The following is a 17,639-nucleotide window of genomic DNA, read 5'->3' as shown; positions in this document are numbered from 1 at the left end:
TTTCCAATGTGGCCCAGGACGGTCCCCCGCCACCCCTGAGAGAGCTCAGAGCAGCAAGAGGGCCAAGCGGTTTGGGGACTGACAGCTGGGTTAGCCATCACCTGGCCAGCCAGGTGCGCTGACCCACTGAATAGTCAACCCACCTCCCTCCAGAATAACCCACTAGTCGAGTGCTGCCGGCTGCCTGGTGACCCATGGACCAGAAACCACTGCCCCCGTCACCAACCCCACACCCCTAGCCCTGGGAGTAACCCCTTTGCAGAGGGTTCCCCTGAGGGACCGCTCGGGGGCCTGCCCCACGCCACCCCTCCCTGGGCCTCGTTTTTCTGCGGGATGGATGCGTCTGGCTCCCAGAGAGAAGAGCCCCCCGGGTGGGAAGGACGCCCTCGCCACCGGAGGTCCACATCAGCCCGGGGGCCTGCGTTGCAGGTGGGCCAAGCGGGGCCAGATCATCAAGGAAGCCTCCGGGGAGGTGTACCGGACCACCGTGGACTACACGTACTTCTCAGAGCCCATCTCCTGTGAGGCGACCAATGCCCTAGGCAGCACCAACATCAGCCGCAATGTCGACGTCTATTGTGAGTGGCTGTTTAGGGGCTTCCCGGGCACACAGGCACTGGCTGGGCGCTGCTCGCGGCAGGGGGAACCGCCGTGGCCTCGTTGCACGTGACATAAGAGTGCCTCAGAGGCTCGTAATCCGTGCGCTTTACGAAAAGCTTCCCTCATGTTTATCTCGACCCTCATAGTCACCGAGGGAGGGGACTTCCCTGGCGGTCCAGTGGTTAGGACCCTGCACGTTCACTGCCAAGGGCGCGGGTTCAATCCCTGGTCAGAGAACTAAGATCCCACAAGCCAGGCGGCGTGGCCAAAAAAAAAAACTATTAAAAAAAAAAAAAATCACCCAGGGAGGCTGGACTTCTTATTCCCAGTACCCAGATGAGGGGATGGAGGCCCAAGGTCACGCAGCGAGTAAGTGGCAGAATGAGGACTGAAAAGGGTCCGCCTCTCATCAGGGGCTCCCCCTCTTCCCCAGTGGCCAGGAAGGGACCCTCGGGGAAACAGCCCACAGCTGTGTTCACAGCGTTAAGCATCAGCTCATCCACTGCCCTTTACAGATTTAGAAGCACTTTTGCAAACTTTATGCCTGACCGCCCCCTCGCCTGTCCGGGCCTCAGCAGAAAGTGCTATGACTCCCTTTTTGCACCAAGGGACTCATCTGGGTCTCCTGACCCTGATTTCACACCTTCCACTCCCTGAAAACAGCTGTCTGCACACCCTCCCGTCACCACCCCTGAAATCCCAGGGCTGCACCCACTCTGGGAAGCAAGGCTTGGTCTGCAGGGCACTCGGGTTAGGGCGGGTGTAGGGCAACAGAGCCAAAGGCCACCTGCTTCGTGGATTGAAAAGGAGGTGGGGCGGGGCTGGACTAGAGAGTAACCTGGGAGGGCGGCCAGTGCGGGGGGGCACCTCCAGGAGGCCTGGCCTCCCCACTCCTTATCTCAGAGCCCTGCAGTGGCCCTGCGGGGCCCTGGGTGGGCCCAGGGAGCTGGGCCAGACGCACGGGTACCTTGACTCCCGGTCACGAGGCTGAGGCCTGCAGGAGGTGGCCAGTTGACTTGAAGGCAGACACAGAGAGATTCTGGGGTGGGGAAGGACCCTCTGCCCCCACACTGGGGTCCGGGGGGCTTCCTGGGACCAGGACAGAGGGAACGTTATGGGAGAGCCCGTGGGGGCAAGTCCAGGCAGAAATGGGACCAGAGCCGCTTTTCGGGGCTGGTGTTGCCTACCCCCATGGTGGGCCCGAGGGAGGCTGGGCTGGGGGAGAGGGGTCTCCTCCTTACTGCCCAGACCCGGGCCCAGACCGGTAGAGGACTGACACGGAACGGAAGGGAATAGGCCGGAGTGGAGGGACGTGGCACCAGTGGTTCCCCCTCCCCCAACCAGAATGGGGGAGGGGAGGCAGCAGCAAGGAGGGTCCCCAGAGCTCCCAGCCCACGAGAGCCCTGTCTCCTCCTTCCTCCCATCGCAGTCGGGCCCAGAATGACCACGGAACCCCAATCCCTGCTTGTGGATCTGGGCTCCGACGCCGTCTTCAGCTGCGCCTGGACAGGCAACCCGTCGCTGACCATCGTCTGGATGAAGCGGGGCTCTGGCGTGGTGAGTCCGCAGCTCAGACCCTGGAGGGCCCTGGAGGGGTGCGGGGTCCACAGTCCCGGAGGGAACTGCCTCCCATGGGCCCTCTCACTCTTAGGTTGGGGACGTTAGCCTCCCATGTAAACTGAAGGAAGGAAGGCCCCAGAAGGAGGAGGGGGAACCCCAGGTACCCACACGTACCCACCGTGGGTCTAAACACATTCAGCCAGTGCAGTTCTGCTTTATCCTGAGCCTTATAAGAAAAGCGGGTGGTCACCAAGATGCTGGGGCGAAAAGTCCCTAGAAAGGCTTTTTAGCTTGCCCCAAATAGTTGTTACCCTTTAACTTTGGGGTTAAGCCTTGCTTTCTTCCTGTGTTCCTCTTTTAAAGTGTATGTGTTCTTTAGTGTGCCTAGGAGTTTCAGACATCCCTCCTCCCAGGAGGACCAGTGAGAGCCTTGGGCAGGGAAGCAGGGGGAGAAGCAGCAGAAAAGTGACTTCTGTGTGCCAAACACTGCGCTGCCCTCTGAGTGTCACTGCCCCCATTACAGGGATCAGGAAAGAGCCTCCGAGAAGATAATTAACACCCAAAGCCACACAAGTAGGCACCGCTGAAGCCGGAATTCCCACTCAGAGCAGCTGTTGCCAAAGCCTGTTTTCTTTTCATCACGCCAAACCTCATCCCAAAGGGATATTGCAAATGACTCAGGAAAAACAGATCTGGGACCCTCAAAGATGCTCAGCGCAGGATAGCTCCACCCCTGGCCAGCCTGGTGCAGGCTGGTCGACAGACCCCCTGGATGAGGAAGCCCTGGGGGCCCCAGCCAGGGAGGCCCCCTCCTTCTCTCTCACCCCACCCCTTTGCATTCCCACCCTTCAGGGCTGCCGCTGGGGCGTAGCATCTTCAGCCTCACGGGGTGCTCTGTGCCATGGGCTCCCGCACCCGACAGCCCGCCGGGCACACTGTGTAAGAAGACTTCTGGCTCCCACCCCACCCCCTGTTGTTGCCGAGATGCTGGAGACTGTGTACCCTGCCACCCGGCCTGCCTCTCAGCCTTTCTGGTTCTGAGACAGAGAGTGTGGCCCCTGCCCTCGGGGTCTGACCCTCCCCACTCCTCCTAGGTCCTGAGCAATGAGAAGACCCTGACCCTCAAAACCGTCCGCCAGGAGGACGCGGGGAAGTACGTGTGCCGAGCTGTGGTGCCCCGGGTAGGGGCCGGGGAGCGAGAGGTGACCCTAACTGTCAATGGTAAGACCCCACTCGTGCCAGGGCAGGGCTGGAAGGGGGCCAAGAGGGTCCCTGGTGTTGCCCCAAGGGGCACACGTGGGTTCTGGGCCTCCCATCCACCTCCAACTGTGGGTCCATAGTGATTACATCCACCTGTTCCAGTCCTAGTCCTAGTCCTAGAGCCCAGCAGCCCTAGGGTGATGAAGGACCTGGGTGGTTCCCTGGTCACCTCCCTCCTCTGTGTTCCTTCTAAGGGGTCTCATCCCTAAAAGTGATGGCTGCTGAACTTATTCCTGGCCAGGGTCCGAGGGCTACTGGGCAACCAACATAGATCCCATATCTACCCTTTGACCATGACCTTGGCCCTGGCAGAGAATTTAAGGGGGCATCTCTGTGACTCCTCGTCTGCCTCTTCCCATTTTTAGAGCCACTCAGTGAGGAAGACCTGCCACCATCCCCACAGGGCCAAGTTCATGGGGGTCCCCTGAGGGCAGGGAACTTGTCGTCTTATACGTAATGAGATCACCACAGCAGGAGGGTATTGCCATCTCTCTCCAAGAACACAGTGTGAGTTACCAGATGACTGGTACAGGAGACATTTAGGGGACGGGGCCTGGTTGATGGGATGTAGAAGGTCGCAGAGAAGCTGGGACCTAGCTCAGGTCAGACCCGAGAAGGCTGTGGCACCAGGATGGAAATTCGATGTCCCTGCCTTTATGTGTGCTTGGGCCACGCCGGCAACCGACGCCGCTGGTCTGAGAGGGTGAGGACGCTAAGACAGCTCCCTCTGTGTTTCTAAACATCCTCCTTCCGCTGGGTTTCGGTTTCCTCGTGAGGCCTCTGCTCCCGCATAGTCTGTCTCCTGATCAAGGCTCTGAGCCCCAAGAGGAACCAAGCCACAGACCCACGTCTGTAGGGCCTCTGCTTCCTGTTCCAGACCAGGGCCCTAGTGAGGGGCTGAGCCAGGGTCCAGAAATCAGCCCAGGTGGCGCACAGCTTCCTCTAGTCTCCGCTTTGCTAGAAACTAAAACCAGCTTGGTGCTGTCCCCATGAGCCAGCCCCCCTCCATCTCTTTCTTTGCCTCCCCCCTCCCCAAGAGTCGTGGCAGCCCCAGAGGGAGGGTGAATCTGCTCAGACCCCGGAGCCATCTGTCCAGGGCAGATCCCTGACTCGGAAGCCTTCCTGCCTTTCCTACGTGTCCCCAGGACGCCACCAATAAATTGGCGCTGCAGGGCTAAAAATAACAGCATCTGATCGCACCTCCATATATCCATGGCAACATGGGCTGCAGCCTTTTCCTGCCGGCTCCAGTGTCTGACACTCGGCTCAGGCGCTAGGCCCTGGTGAAATCAGCGGCCTCCCCGGCTACCCACCACCCGCTCTGGGAGGGCGCTGGGAGTCATGCTGGCCCATGTCTACGGCCAGCTCCGCTCCGATGGCCCTGTCACCCGCCAGGCTGGGGACCCTCAGACTCACGTGTGGCCCCCGGGGTCCCCAAGCCTGAAGCTTTTAGATGAGCATCCTCATTTCTGGGGAACACGATGGATAAAGGAAGGACTAAAATCCGTTGTCACTTTAGACTTTCAAGCATTTCCCAACAGGGATTCAAAGCGGTTTCTTGAGGAGGGAACGCACACCTCAAAGGGACATTCCTCTTGGATGGGACACCCCAGCCTGGGCCCTGGTGTCTATCCAGGGTTTAATCTGCACTCTCCAGGGTCGTTCTTTCCAACCCCCGCCTATGCCTCCAATCCTCTGACACAAGCTCCCCTAGGCTGCTAGGAAGAGAAACACCCAAGAGATTGGAGTGAAGCGAGGAGGCAGTTTGCTTGTTTCTGAATGAGGGTCATCGTGCCCTGAGGCAGGAGGATGCAGGAAGCGGCCCACAGAGAGGAGCCTGCCAGCCAGCACATGCGTGGACTTGGGAATGGACTTGTCTATACCTGTGTCTGGAGAATAGGTGGGGAGGGGTGGTGAAGCCCTTTGGGCAGGCCTGGACTAGGCTGAAGGAGTCAACACTATGAACAAATCCAAAATGAGATGAGGTTCTCATCCAAATGCATCCCGGCCGGGAGATGACTGCTGGCCATCGCCCTTTGGGGAATAAACTGGCCCATGATTTGGCTCAAACCCGGGATTTGCAGGAAGGGGGAGATAAACCATACTACTGCTGTGTTCGGACTCTCCCACCCCCATCTACACTTACCCCGATTCCTGTTTTCTTTTAAGAAGGCCTTAAATGTGTATGCATTTACCTGATCGTTTTTAGAACAGCTGATGACACCACCACCCCCACCCCCACCCCAGGGAAATCCTAGCTCCTGGGAAGTGAAGGGGAAAAGGTTTTACAGGATCATCACTTTCAGCCCGGCAGCAAAACAAAGCGCCAACCAAGGTCCTAAAACATGAAGCCCTCCTGCCTTTTGGCCAAAGGCTTCTTGGAGCTAAGGTTCCTAAGAGAGGAACTCTGAAGGCCCCCTGAGGGTGGAAGCCCTTATCTTGAGGGTCCCTCATGTCTGCCTCTCCCATCTCCAAGACATTTCCCTTCCCAGCCTACATGCAGTCATTTGGGTTAGTTAACAGGCAGAACTGGACAGGAAGCACTGCTGGAATCCTGGTGGACCCTCCAGGCTGTCCGAGGTGGTAAATGAGCCAGGTGTCCCCAGAGACATCCATAAACATGACCCATACACGCACGCACGCCCGGGCGGGATAGGATAATGTCGGGGTCAGCTTTGGAGCTGTGGTCCCACCTGGGCTGTCCAGGTATGTATGTGGCGTGCAAAGTGATGAACTAAGGGATCTCCTGAGACACATGTGAGATGAAGTCTGTGAAGGTGCCAGCCCAAGCCATGTATGCCAGGTGGGTGGGGGAGGGGGGTGATTCCCCGCTTCCCCGCTTCCCCGCTTAGTGGAGGAACATCTTTTACTTCCCTTCCTGCCTGGTTTTCCTGCCGAGGACACCGGTTTGTTAGGCAAGCGCGCCCTCTACTGGAGGTACAAGGGAATGGTTTGAAATCCAACAGCTGGCTGAGGTGGAGGTGACATTACATTCCTTCCTCTCTGACACCTCCCCCACTCCCTTCGCAGGTGTACCGCCTCCTTCATAAAGGTTTCCCCACCTGCCGGGTAGAGTTCTTCTCTCCTGTGAAGTCGGTTAGCACTTTGCCTGGTGCTCACCTCCCCACCTCCTGTGACAGCTCTTGATGTCTCTGGGCGTCCTGACTTAGAGGCACTCACTCACAATCCCTTGAGACGTTTATGACTGAAGCCTCATCTATCTCTGAGTCCCCTGCCTCGCCCGTCACCTTGCATATACAGGCCTCCAGTAACTGTTTGCTGAACGACTGAATGAATGTATAAACTTCTGAACTTGCCAAGAGGGGCCCACCCCCTCCCAAACCCCTGATGTGATGCTGTCTCCCCAACAGGACCCCCCATCATCTCCAGCACCCAGACCCAGCACGCCCTCCACGGGGAGAAAGGCCAAATCAAGTGCTTCATCCGGAGCACGCCGCCACCCGACCGCATCGTGAGTGCCCCCGGGGCGAGCAGGGAGGGCCAGTGGCACGGCCCCCAGGCTGGGCAGCCTGGCGGGTCATCTGTGCCTGCAGCCGCTCCACCATCCGGCTGGTCAGTCTTGCCTCTGCATTGCCTTTCCCCTGCCTTGTGTCTCTTGGAAAGGCATCACGAAGACAAAAATCATGGGCAGTCTCCTTTCTCAGGACAGGCTGTGCTCCTCGCCCGCGGGTGTATTTAACTCTTCTCTGCCTCTCAGCTGTGTGCCAACACAAATGGTTCCGACCAAATTCTGCATCTTGGGGGCAGAGGGCAAGTGAGGGCAGCAGAAGGGAAAACACGATTTCTTACCTTTCCTGGGTTCAAGGCCAGCCTTTAGCAAAATCGTAAATAGGATGCAGCTTATAGTCAGCAGACCTCTCTCTGCGCCTCCACAGCCCTCCTCTGCTTTGATGCCCATGGAGAGCGCTGCCCCAGTTAGCAAGTTTTCCCTCTGAAAGCATCACTCCATTCTCCCCGCCCCTCCCTCAAAACCCTTGTCCCCGCAGTGCAGCTTGGGCCGCCTGACTGGCTCACATGTAGCCCTCCCAGGTATTTGCATTTGTAGAAGTGGGGGTCTCCCACCCAGGTTCCGCTGACACTGGTAGAAGCTGGGGCGGGAAAACAGAGAGAGGTGAGCATCTCCCCGCACTGTTGGGTGTCGGGGGAGGGGTGGAGACACTGTTGTCTGCAAGCCCAGTGCCCAGGCGGTCCTGCCGAAAGGCCGCCCTGGTCAAGTTCACAGGGCAGTCTCACCTTTCCCCAGGGCAGCAGCACCTGAAGGGGCGTGGGAGGCACACGCCAACAGCTAAGGTGTCACCCTGTAGATGGAGACCTTGTTAGAGCACTGGTGCGTTACACACTTCCTCAGGCATTCAGTTCATTCACTGTCTGAGTCACACAAAAATGGCAAGGGTCCACGCGTAGAACTAATGCCTACGCTTCCCTCTTCCCTTCACTCTAATCTTTTTAAAGTGTAAGTGTAACACATGCTGGTGTCGATAATATCCTGTTCACTACTGAGCATATTCACACTGTCTTCCTCTTCCTGGAAATGGAACTCTAGGCCAGGGGTTCTCAACCTGGGCGGTTCTGCCCCCAGGGGACATTTGGCGACACCTGGAGACATTGTAGGGTGCAGCTAAACACCCCACAGAGCCCAGGGCAACACGGTGGGGCAGGCGGTGACAGTGTACGGGAAAGGGCTCTGAGAAGAGGTAAACGCTCACCGGCCGAAACCAAGCTGCACCAAGGTTCTCACAAACGCAGCTCTCAGAGCGTAACGTTTGTACAAAGACACGCACAAAGTAACCAAACCAGACTCAGTCAGCCTGGGGCTGGCCTTCACCACCATCTGTCAGGGGCCCCAGCTGACGGAGGGGCTCCCATCGCCGCCCCAGAGCCCCTGCTTGCCTGGGAATATGTTCCAGCAAAAAGCCGCATAAGGCCCCGTGTCGATGGAAATACCCTCTGAGGTGGCCCAGCCTCTGTGTGTGTACGTGTGTGTGTGCTACGTGTGGGGCGGTAGGTGTACCCGTGTTGTGACGTGTCTGTGCTGTGTGTTGTGACGTGGGTGTACTTGCGTGTGCATGTGTTGGCACTGTGGGTGGGACTGTAGGTGTACCCGTGTTGTGACGTGTGTTTGTGGGTGCAGTGCTGTGCGCGCACGTGTTGTGGCGTGTGTTTGCGGGCGCTGTGCTGTGCGCGCACGTGTTGTGACGTGTGTTTGCGGGCGCTGTGCTGTGCGCGCACGTGTTGTGACGTGCGCGTCGACCTGTGCCGTGTGGCGGTGAGCGTGAGCGCGGGCCTGGCAGCGTCCGCCCGGGAACAGGGAGGCGGCACGGTGGTCCTGGCGGGGCGGCTCTGGCAGGATGTCCTCCTAATTCTGCACACCTGGGCAGGCCTGGTCCTGGAAGGAGAACGTGCTGGAGTCGGGGACATCGGGCCGCTACACGGTGGAGACGGTCAGCACCGAGGAGGGCGTCATCTCCACGCTGACCATCAGCAACATCGTGCGGGCCGATTTCCAGACCATCTACAACTGCACCGCCTGGAACAGCTTTGGCTCCGACACGGAGATCATCCGGCTCAAGGAGCAAGGTGGGGCTGCCAGAGCCGCGGACCGCGGCCTCTCCCCGCGAGGGCAGGGCCCAAGCAAGGTCCTCCGGGGCCCTGGGGGGACAGAGCGCCTGCACTTGCGGGCGGGCCGGAGGCCCTTCCTCACCTGCCACGCAGCCGCTGCCGGTCAGCCAGGCCCCCCGAGCCCAGGGGCACTGGCCTGCACCAGAGCAAGCAGGAGGACAGCTGTCCAGGTTGACTAAAGGCCCTGGCTTCCCTGCTCTCAGCAGTTCCCTGGGGCCCTTTGGGGGCATGATCTCTGAGCAGTGTCCCCACGGGGATGCACCAGGATGGGTGTATTGGGGAACCTGGCCCAGCCCGTTAAGCCAAAAAGCCAGTCCAGTTGCCCCAAACCCGAGGGTGCCCGCGCTAAGCTAAGGAGTGGCACTTGAGCTGTCCAATCCCTGGTGTGCAGGGGACTGGCCTCAGGCTGCCTGCAGCTCCCCATAGGGACACAGGAGACACTTGGAGCACTGTGCTCTGAAGGAGACCCCAGCCAGCAGGGCAGCGCCGGGCAGAAGGGCTCAGAGCTCGGAAGGACTCAGGCTCGGAGGGCGGGGGTCTCAGAGGGGCATGGAGGGGGTTCCAGAGAAATGAGGCAGCCAGCCAGTGGCACACCAGGTCCTGAGATGGGCTGCAGATCTAGCCCCGTGGCCAGCGGGGGTTAGTCCAAGACAGACAGGAACGGTCCAGGGGGCCTCGGCCCTGGCAGTCTCCGACCCCTCCAAGCTTAAGGCCCACCCACAGGCTGTCAGGCCTTGGAAGAGATTCTGGGCCAAGCAGGTGGTCTCAGCTGGGCCCCTGGGGCCGCAGTGCTACCCTGTGGATCACGCATTGCTCCCAACACCTCTTCCCTAATAAGTGCTGCTTTGCTAATGCTTTGCACATAATTTGCATAATATCATCCACACATCATCCCAACCCTCCCAGTCCACTGTTGCTTCCCCTCCATGTCTTCCCCTCAGTGCCCCACCCCTCTACCCGCCCCTTAGTGTTCTCACCCCTCCTCCTCAGAGCCAACTCCCACCCCAGCCTTGACCTCTCTCTCTGGTCCCACCCGTCTGGAGTCCCTAAGTCAGTCTGAACGAACTCCGGGTTCAGTTCGGCCAGCCCGGATCTGTGGGGCATCCTGGAGATGTGATGCAGGAGGGAGCCCCCAACCACCCCAGACCCTCCAGAGGGCCGCCCCCACCCCCATTCCTACCCCACCCTGGCCAGCCAGGCCCTGGCTGTGGACTCTTGCTTTATTTCCAAACAGGTTCGGAAATGAAGTCGGGAGCCGGGCTGGAAGCAGGTACGAAGGAGACATGAGACTCCCCGGGATGGGGGAAGGGGCTGCTGGGCTAGAGGGGGAGGGAGCCCACAGTGTGGGTCGGGAGGCCAGGGCAGCCGCTAACTTCTCTGCCCTCCCCCATCTTGAGGCTTTAGTGCAGTCAGAGCAGCAGGGAGAGAGCCTCCAGGCAGCACGTCAGGCTCCTGGCAGCCCAGGGCACTTGCTTCTCCCCCGTCTTTCCTCCCACCCCTCCTCTTCTGAAGCCCTGACTCCTCCCCCTGAGGTCAGCTCACCCCCACCTGACTCCGCTTCTCACCATCACCACCAGCTTGGCCATCGCTTCCAAGAACACCTGGGCCGCCCAGCCCGGCTGTGGCCTGCGTAACCCATGCTGACCCCGTGCTTTCTGCTGGCTGGCTCCTTCCCGCACTCCTGCATTCCCCGTGGAGCTGTCATCTCACCACCGGGCTGAGGCCGCTGGGCAGTGCCTCTCTCCCCGGGGATTTGGCAGCAAAAGGGGTCACCAGGCTCCCTGGGTTGAGTTGCTCTCTCTGGAGACCCCACAGGAGACAACTGCCCCCCACCCTCCAGGGAGAAACCCAGAAAAGAGAATCAGGACATGGCAAGCCAGACCCTACAGGGTCGGCAAAGGCCATGACGAAGATGAGGGGTCCTCTGCCCTAGTTCTCCTGCCACACCAGCCCAGGAGGCGCTTCAGCAAGTCCCTGGTGGGTCCCGCTCAGCCCCTCCCCTCTGGGCGGACAGCCCCTTAAAGAGCAACAGGCCAGGCACAGGCCAGCTCAAGGCGGGCACACAATATCAACTCCTGCTGTGTTCTCCCTGACGCCCCTCAGGGCCACTCCTGGTGCTGAGCTGGTGTCACCCTCTGTCTCCATCTCTTCTGTGCCTGCACCCTGGGTCCCCCGCCCAGGACCCTCTCCCTCTGCCCCCGCCCACCCACTCGGGACAGTCCTCTCCTCCAGATAAGATGGCTACCACCACGACCTCCCAGCTGTTAACAACTTAAGGAAATGTGGGTGCCAGAGGCACAGCTGCCTTAGATACCGCTTCCCTGGTTCTCTGGTTTCACAGACCTTGAGGCCCAGAGAGGTTAAGGACCCTTCCACCGTCATCCTTTGGCTCTGAGCTCAGCTGAGACAAGACCCGAGTTTTCCACGGAAATGCCCTAGGAATCTCGGAGAAACTGAATTCAACTCAAATCAATAAAATCCAAAAGCATGGAAGCAACGAACTTCCAACGCGGCTTCCCTTTCCTAGAGAAATTCAAACCTAGAGACAGGGCCGTCTCACTGTCAGAGCAAGCCCGCAGGGCTGGCGAGGTCAAGTCCATTGTCTCACCCCTGACTGTTGAGACCAGCCCAAACGCCTTCCATTTTCAGTCCCCGAGTGTTTGTCGCACCCACCTCCTCCCCGTCGCCTCCCCTGCGCCCCCTACAGGGGTCTCGGGCTCCAGTAGGCAGGTGATGAATGCACCAGTGTGCCAGTCCTGGGCTGGAAGGAGAGCCCCAGCCTGACGGCCAACACTGCCAACCGTTGGACACGCGCTCCTTCCGGGAGAGGGACCACACCCCCTCCCAGCAGCATCTCCAGGGGCCAGGGTCTGCGGGGTTCTTCCTTTCTTTTGCTCTTTAAAGAAAACGACAGTGAGAGGCGAGAGGCCAACCTCCAGCTCAGGACAGATACCTGGAGTCCCCAGTCATCCACACTGAGAGCGTGGGGTAGGGGCAGCAGCTGAGTCTCAAAAAGGAACTTTCCTATCCTTGTATCTGCTGCGGTCCTCCTTCCCACACAGACACGAGGGCAAAGGCTGGGATCGGTTTGGGTGCCAGGCTCTGTGCCAGCCTTCACCTGCCTGCATTCACCCACCTAAACCCCAGACGCGCTCCTGAGGCAGGCACTGTGATTATCCTGTTTTACAAATAAAGAAAAGAGGGTAAAGTGCGCTGCTCTGGGCTGCACAGAGGATGTGAGATTTGTAGGATGCCATGGGACGCAGGGTGCGGAGCTGGGCAGGATGAGGGGGGCAGATAAGAGGAGACGTGGATTTGCCATGGCTCTGCTGTAGCTGTGTGTCCTTAACCAAGTCACTTGACTTCCCTGGACCTCAAGGTTTCCATCTATAAATGGGAGGCTTGGACTCTCTGAGCCCTAAGCTCTCCTGCCCCTGCGTTCTCTAGTTCTAACCCCCCATGGACTACTCAGGGTCCCACATCATATGCTCAGGCCCCCTCTGCAGACACAGAAGGGTCAGGACTGTCTGGAAGAGCGCCCACCCCAGCCTAACATCACCCTCCCCACCCCCATCTCTACTTGGCTAGGGCAGGAGACAGAGTACAGGAACTCAGCAGGGAGGGAAGCTTTGCCTAGCTGGAGTTCCAGGTGCCTCTCTGGTGGGGTGGGGTGCCGGGATTCCTGCCCAGAGGACTGGCCCAGGAGAGGAGGGGGCAGGACTGGGCATCTCTCCTTAAAGAGGTGGGGGGGAAGGACTTCCCTGGCGGTCCAGTGGTTAGGACTCCGCGCTTCCACTGCAGGGGGCAAGGTTCGATCCCTGGTTGGGGAAGTGCATGCCATGCAGCGCGACCAAAACAAAACAAAACAAGAGGTGGAGGGAGCTGTGATCCTGCCCTCCGGCCCCTAAGACGTGGCCCCTGGCTGTTACCACCTGTGATGCCCAGGTCCGGAGGGGAAGCTGCCTCAGACCTGAAAACTCTCTAAAAGCTGCTTGTCCATTGTCCACCCTCTGCACCTGGGAAAGGGAAGCGAAGGAAAAAGCGAAGCGAACAAACAGCGGCAGTGACCCTGGTCATTTTCCAAAGAAAAGCCAGGACTTAACGACTCTCCTGGTGTATCACCTCGGAGAGCTCAGCGTACCAACCTTGCCTCTCACCTCCCACGCTCCCCTCCCCTCCCTGTGTCTGCGTGCCTCTCTGCCCCCACCACTGCTGCCATCTTTCCCAGGTCTGCCCGCCCTCTCCGCCACACCGTGTCCCGCCCGAGCTGAGCCCTGTTGGACTGTGCCCGCGCCTGCGCAGGCCCCTGTGGCCTTTCCCAGGAGCGCCCACGCGCCGTGGTCTGGCCACAGCTCGGCAGGGGCTGCGCCCGAGGAGCTGGGTGAGATCTGGGGGGAGAGAGTGGGCTGCCCCAGCTCCCTCATCAGCCTGCTTGCTTCTCTCTCACAGAGGCTGTGCCGATGGCCGTCATCATCGGGGTGGCCGTAGGAGCTGGCGTGGCCTTCCTCGTCCTTCTGGCAACCATTGTGGCCTTCTGCTGTGCCCGCTCCCAGAGAAGTACGGGAGGGAGACCCGGGAGCTCAGGGAGGGGGGCAGAGAAAAAGGCCAGCTTAGACTGCCCCGGAGTAAAAGCAGGAGTACAGCGAGCAGGGGCCCTACCAATGCCGTGAGCTGCTGGGGCAGGGATGGGCCTCGCGCATCTTTTCACATGCAGCGCTTTGCTCGGCATCTGCTACAGAGCGGGCGCTCCACTGCTGCTGAGCTGGACGGAAGTGAACTTCACGCAGCAGGGCCGTCAGCTAGCACCTCAGATTGAACATACACAGCACTCTCCACCCATCGGGAAATGTACTGAAACCCGGGGGTGGGGGGGTGCGGGGAGGTGATCTTTGCCCTCCAAGATCTGCTACTTGAACCAGAAAAGCAAGACACCCACACAGGAAAAAAAAAAGGGGGGTTCAGGGAATTGCTCTGGGGGGACTCCTGAAGGTCTTTTAGTTGTTAGCCATAAAGTGCTGGCGTTGCGCTTTTTTTTTTTTTAACATCTTTATTGGAGTATAATTGCTTTACAATGGTGTGTTAGTTTCTGCTGTATAACAAAGTGAATCAGCTATATGTACACATATATCCCCATATTCCCTTCCTCTTGCGTCTCCCTCCCTCCCACCCTCCCTATCCCACCCCTCCAGCTGGTCACAAAGCACCGAGCTGATCTCCCTGTGCTATGCGGCTGCTTCCCACTAGCTATCTACCTTACAGTTTGGTAGTGTATATATGTCCATGCCTCTCTCTCGCTTTGTCACAACTTACCCTTACCCCTCCCCATATCCTCAAGTCCATTCTCTAGTAGGTCTGTGTCTTTATTCCCATCTTACCCCTAGGTTCTTCATGACCTTGTTTTTTTTTTTCTTAGATTCCATATATATGTATTAGCAGACGGTATTTGGTTTTCTCTTTCTGACTTACTTCACTCTGTATGACAGTCTCTAGGTCCATCCACCTCACTATAAATAACTCAGTTTTGTTCCTTTTTATGGCTGAGTAATATTCCGTTGTATACATGTGCACGTCTTCTTTATGCATTCCTCTGTCGATGGACACTTAGGTTGCTTCCATGTCCTGGCTATTGTAGATAGAGCTGCATGATGCACTCTTCATGCGTGTGTGCCTGGAGTCTCCGTCCTTGGCGTAGCTCTGAACTTACGTTTGCTAGACAGACACGTGGAAGGGTAAATGGGATGGCGGAGATGCTGGGAACAATAAAGACTGTCTTGTGGTCCCGCCTCTTCGACCCCGTGACCCTGGGCAAGCCACAGCCACTCCAGGGCTCGGTTCTCTCCTGTGTAATAGCAAGGGGTCGGCTGATGTGACTTTCAGGGCCCCACCCGGCTCTGACATTCTATGAGCGGAAGGCACAAAAAGAACAATCAGTGTAAGCCTGCTCCCTCCTCTGCTTGGCAGCCTTCACATGTTGAAAGAAAGTTGCCTGTGTCCTCCCCTCCAAGCTGAGCAGCCTTGCTCTCTTGAGGGCCCCCAGTGATGCGGTCTCAGGCCCTCCCTCACCACCCGCTCAGTGGACATCATGGGGGAGCATATTTCAGCAGGAGTTTTCTAACAGAGCTCTCCAGGTGTAAATCGGCTTCTTCCTCTAGAAGCCGTAAGCTCTCCATTACGGAAGCTGGACCACTAGTGCAGGGACATTTCTGCTTTGGGTGGGAGGTTGACCATGGGATCTCAAGGTCCTTTCTAACAGATGTGTGATTCTCTGAACGGAGAGATCAGAGCCTGGTAGAGTAGGTCAGGGAAGACTTCTAGAAGGAGGTGAGAATTTAGTAGGATGACCAGGTGGCCGAATGGTTGGGGATGACCACCCATGCCACGGGAGAGGCAGGGAAAGCCTGAGGATCGTGCAACCAGGAGCCAGCACAGAAAGTACTCTGAGGTCCCAACAGCCCACGGCACGTCCAGACAGGTTCTATTACCAGGTGGGCCCTGAAACTGCTGAGTTCAGGGGCTGGAGGGGAGGGGAGAGCTTGACATCTCAGGCCCTAATGCCTGAGATGACAACTGATTCTGTTGTCTACACTTTCCTATTTTATGGCCAGATCTCAAGGGTGTCGTGTCAGCCAGGAATGACATCCGGGTGGAGATTGTCCACAAGGAGCCTGCCTCTGGCCGGGAGGCTGAGGAACAGCCCACCATCAAGCAGCTGATGGTGAGAATGTCATCTTACCCCCGCCCCACCCTGACCTCTGCGCCCTGAAGCTCCCAGAACCAGAGGCTTCCTGATGCTCTCTAGATGCTCCTGACAAGCAAAGCATCAGGCAAGATGTGCTTCCCCCCCCATAACAGGCCAGGCACCTACAGGCAGACCTAGGAGACACTGTGGGTTGGGTTCCAGACCGCAATAAAGCTAGTCACGTGGAATTTTTGGTTTCCCAGTACATGCAGAAGTTAACGTTTATACTATATACTGTAGTCTATGAAGTGTGCGATAGCATTATGTCTTTAAAAAGGTACCTATCTTAATTAAAAAAATACGTCATTGCTAAAAACTGGTAACCATCATCTGAGCCTTCAGTGAATAGTAACATCAAAGATCACTGATCACAGGGACGGTCCAGTGGTTAAGACTCCGCGCTTCCACTGCAGGGGGCGCGGGATCCCACGTGCCGTGAGGCGTGGCCAAAAGGAAAAAAAAAAAAAAGATCACTGATCACAGATCCCCATAACAAAGATGATAATAATGACAAAGTCTTAAATTCTCAAGAATTACCAAAATGTGACACAGAGACACAAAGTGAGCTGCAGATGCTCTTGGAAAAATGGTGCCAAAGGACTTGTCCTCTGCAGGGTTGCCACAAGCCTTGGATTTATAAAAAATGAAATATTTGTGAAGCGCAATAAAACGAAGCGTGCTCGTATTCTCAGCCAACAAAGATTTATTGTGTGTCTACTATATTGTGCTTGGGGTTCTCGGAGACTCAAAGGCATCTAAGATGCAGTCCCAGCTTTCAAGGGACCCATTGTCCAGTAGGGAGAGAAGATGTGTATAATTGCCATAAGATGTTGTGATATAACATATAATCCTCCACACATAGATATTATCAACATCCAGTACATGCCCTGCTCCCCCCATCTCCCCAGAAGTCTGCAACAAGCATAGGTTCCTCTTTGGGGACTGGATGGCTTTAAACTCATAATTTCTCCAGCAACCCCAAGGCCGCTTCTCCTCCCGAGCCCCCTCGATGGACCGTCACCCATCCATCTGTCCAAACAAAATCCCGGAAAACTCTGCTAGAAAACTCTGGTGCCTACTGTGTCACGGTTATAATATGTTGGAGTAACAGCTGCAAGCAGGTCGGTCAAGAGCATGGGCCTCTCTGTGCTTCAGTCTCCTCTTCTAGGATAGGATGAAGGTCATGGTACATGGGGTCGGGGTGAGGGCTCAGTGGATGAACCCCTGAAGAGGCTGGAGCCAGTGGAACACAGTGAGGGCTCAAGGAACGGTCGCTATTTGCTTTGCTGTGAAATCACCTGTTTCCTTATCTGTCTCCACTAGATGGTGAGCAAGCTGCCTTACTCATCCCTGTGTCCCCAGAGCCTTCCACGGTCCCTGGCAGATGCTCACCAACGTTTAGTGAATTGAAATGACGTTTTCTCTGCTGCTCTTCTTCTATCCAGTTGATTTTCAGGTCCCGACAATTCCACTTCAGAATCTTTTCAGAGCTGTGCCCCTGCCTCTTCTCCACTATAACTCCTAAGTGCAGGCCTCACCACGGCTCCCCTGATCGATGACAGCATCCTCCCAAGTGCTCCCACATTCTAATCTTTCACCACTTTACTCTCCACCCTCCAGAGTCCCACAGAGGGTCCTTCTAAGATGCAAATCTGATCCTGTTACCATCCTACTTAAAGACCCTCGGTGGCTCCAGATCTACCTGATATTCCAGCACCAGGCGGGTCATCAAGACCCTTCAGCAGGAAGCGGCTTCCGGCCTGTCCAGCCCCATCTTCCTGCCAAATGCATCCAGCCCTCCAACACCCCGGAGAACTTGCAGTTCCCAGCCCTTGAGTCT

The 17,639-nt window shown here is 57.4% G+C and overlaps 1 protein-coding gene across 1 annotated transcript in view; it reads left to right on the top strand.

Annotated features, from left to right (window-relative positions):
• Window positions 1-17,639, top strand: part of KIRREL3 (kirre like nephrin family adhesion molecule 3) — a 119,382-nt gene that overhangs the window by 97,871 nt on the left and 3,872 nt on the right. The window contains exons 9-16 of the mRNA XM_024740765.1: window positions 430-578; window positions 2,030-2,157; window positions 3,255-3,381; window positions 6,792-6,892; window positions 8,820-9,018; window positions 10,295-10,330; window positions 13,510-13,617; window positions 15,666-15,775. Coding sequence (XP_024596533.1) covers window positions 430-578; window positions 2,030-2,157; window positions 3,255-3,381; window positions 6,792-6,892; window positions 8,820-9,018; window positions 10,295-10,330; window positions 13,510-13,617; window positions 15,666-15,775 — 958 coding nt within the window. The remainder of the gene's footprint in view (window positions 1-429; window positions 579-2,029; window positions 2,158-3,254; window positions 3,382-6,791; window positions 6,893-8,819; window positions 9,019-10,294; window positions 10,331-13,509; window positions 13,618-15,665; window positions 15,776-17,639) is intronic.

Source organism: Neophocaena asiaeorientalis, unplaced genomic scaffold (assembly GCF_003031525.2).
Source record: "Neophocaena asiaeorientalis asiaeorientalis breed wild unplaced genomic scaffold, Neophocaena_asiaeorientalis_V1.1 scaffold308, whole genome shotgun sequence".
NCBI classification, from domain to species: domain Eukaryota; kingdom Metazoa; phylum Chordata; class Mammalia; order Artiodactyla; family Phocoenidae; genus Neophocaena; species Neophocaena asiaeorientalis.
The sequence above is the reverse complement of the archived record's forward strand: the minus strand, read 5'-3'. Positions and strand labels throughout refer to the sequence as shown.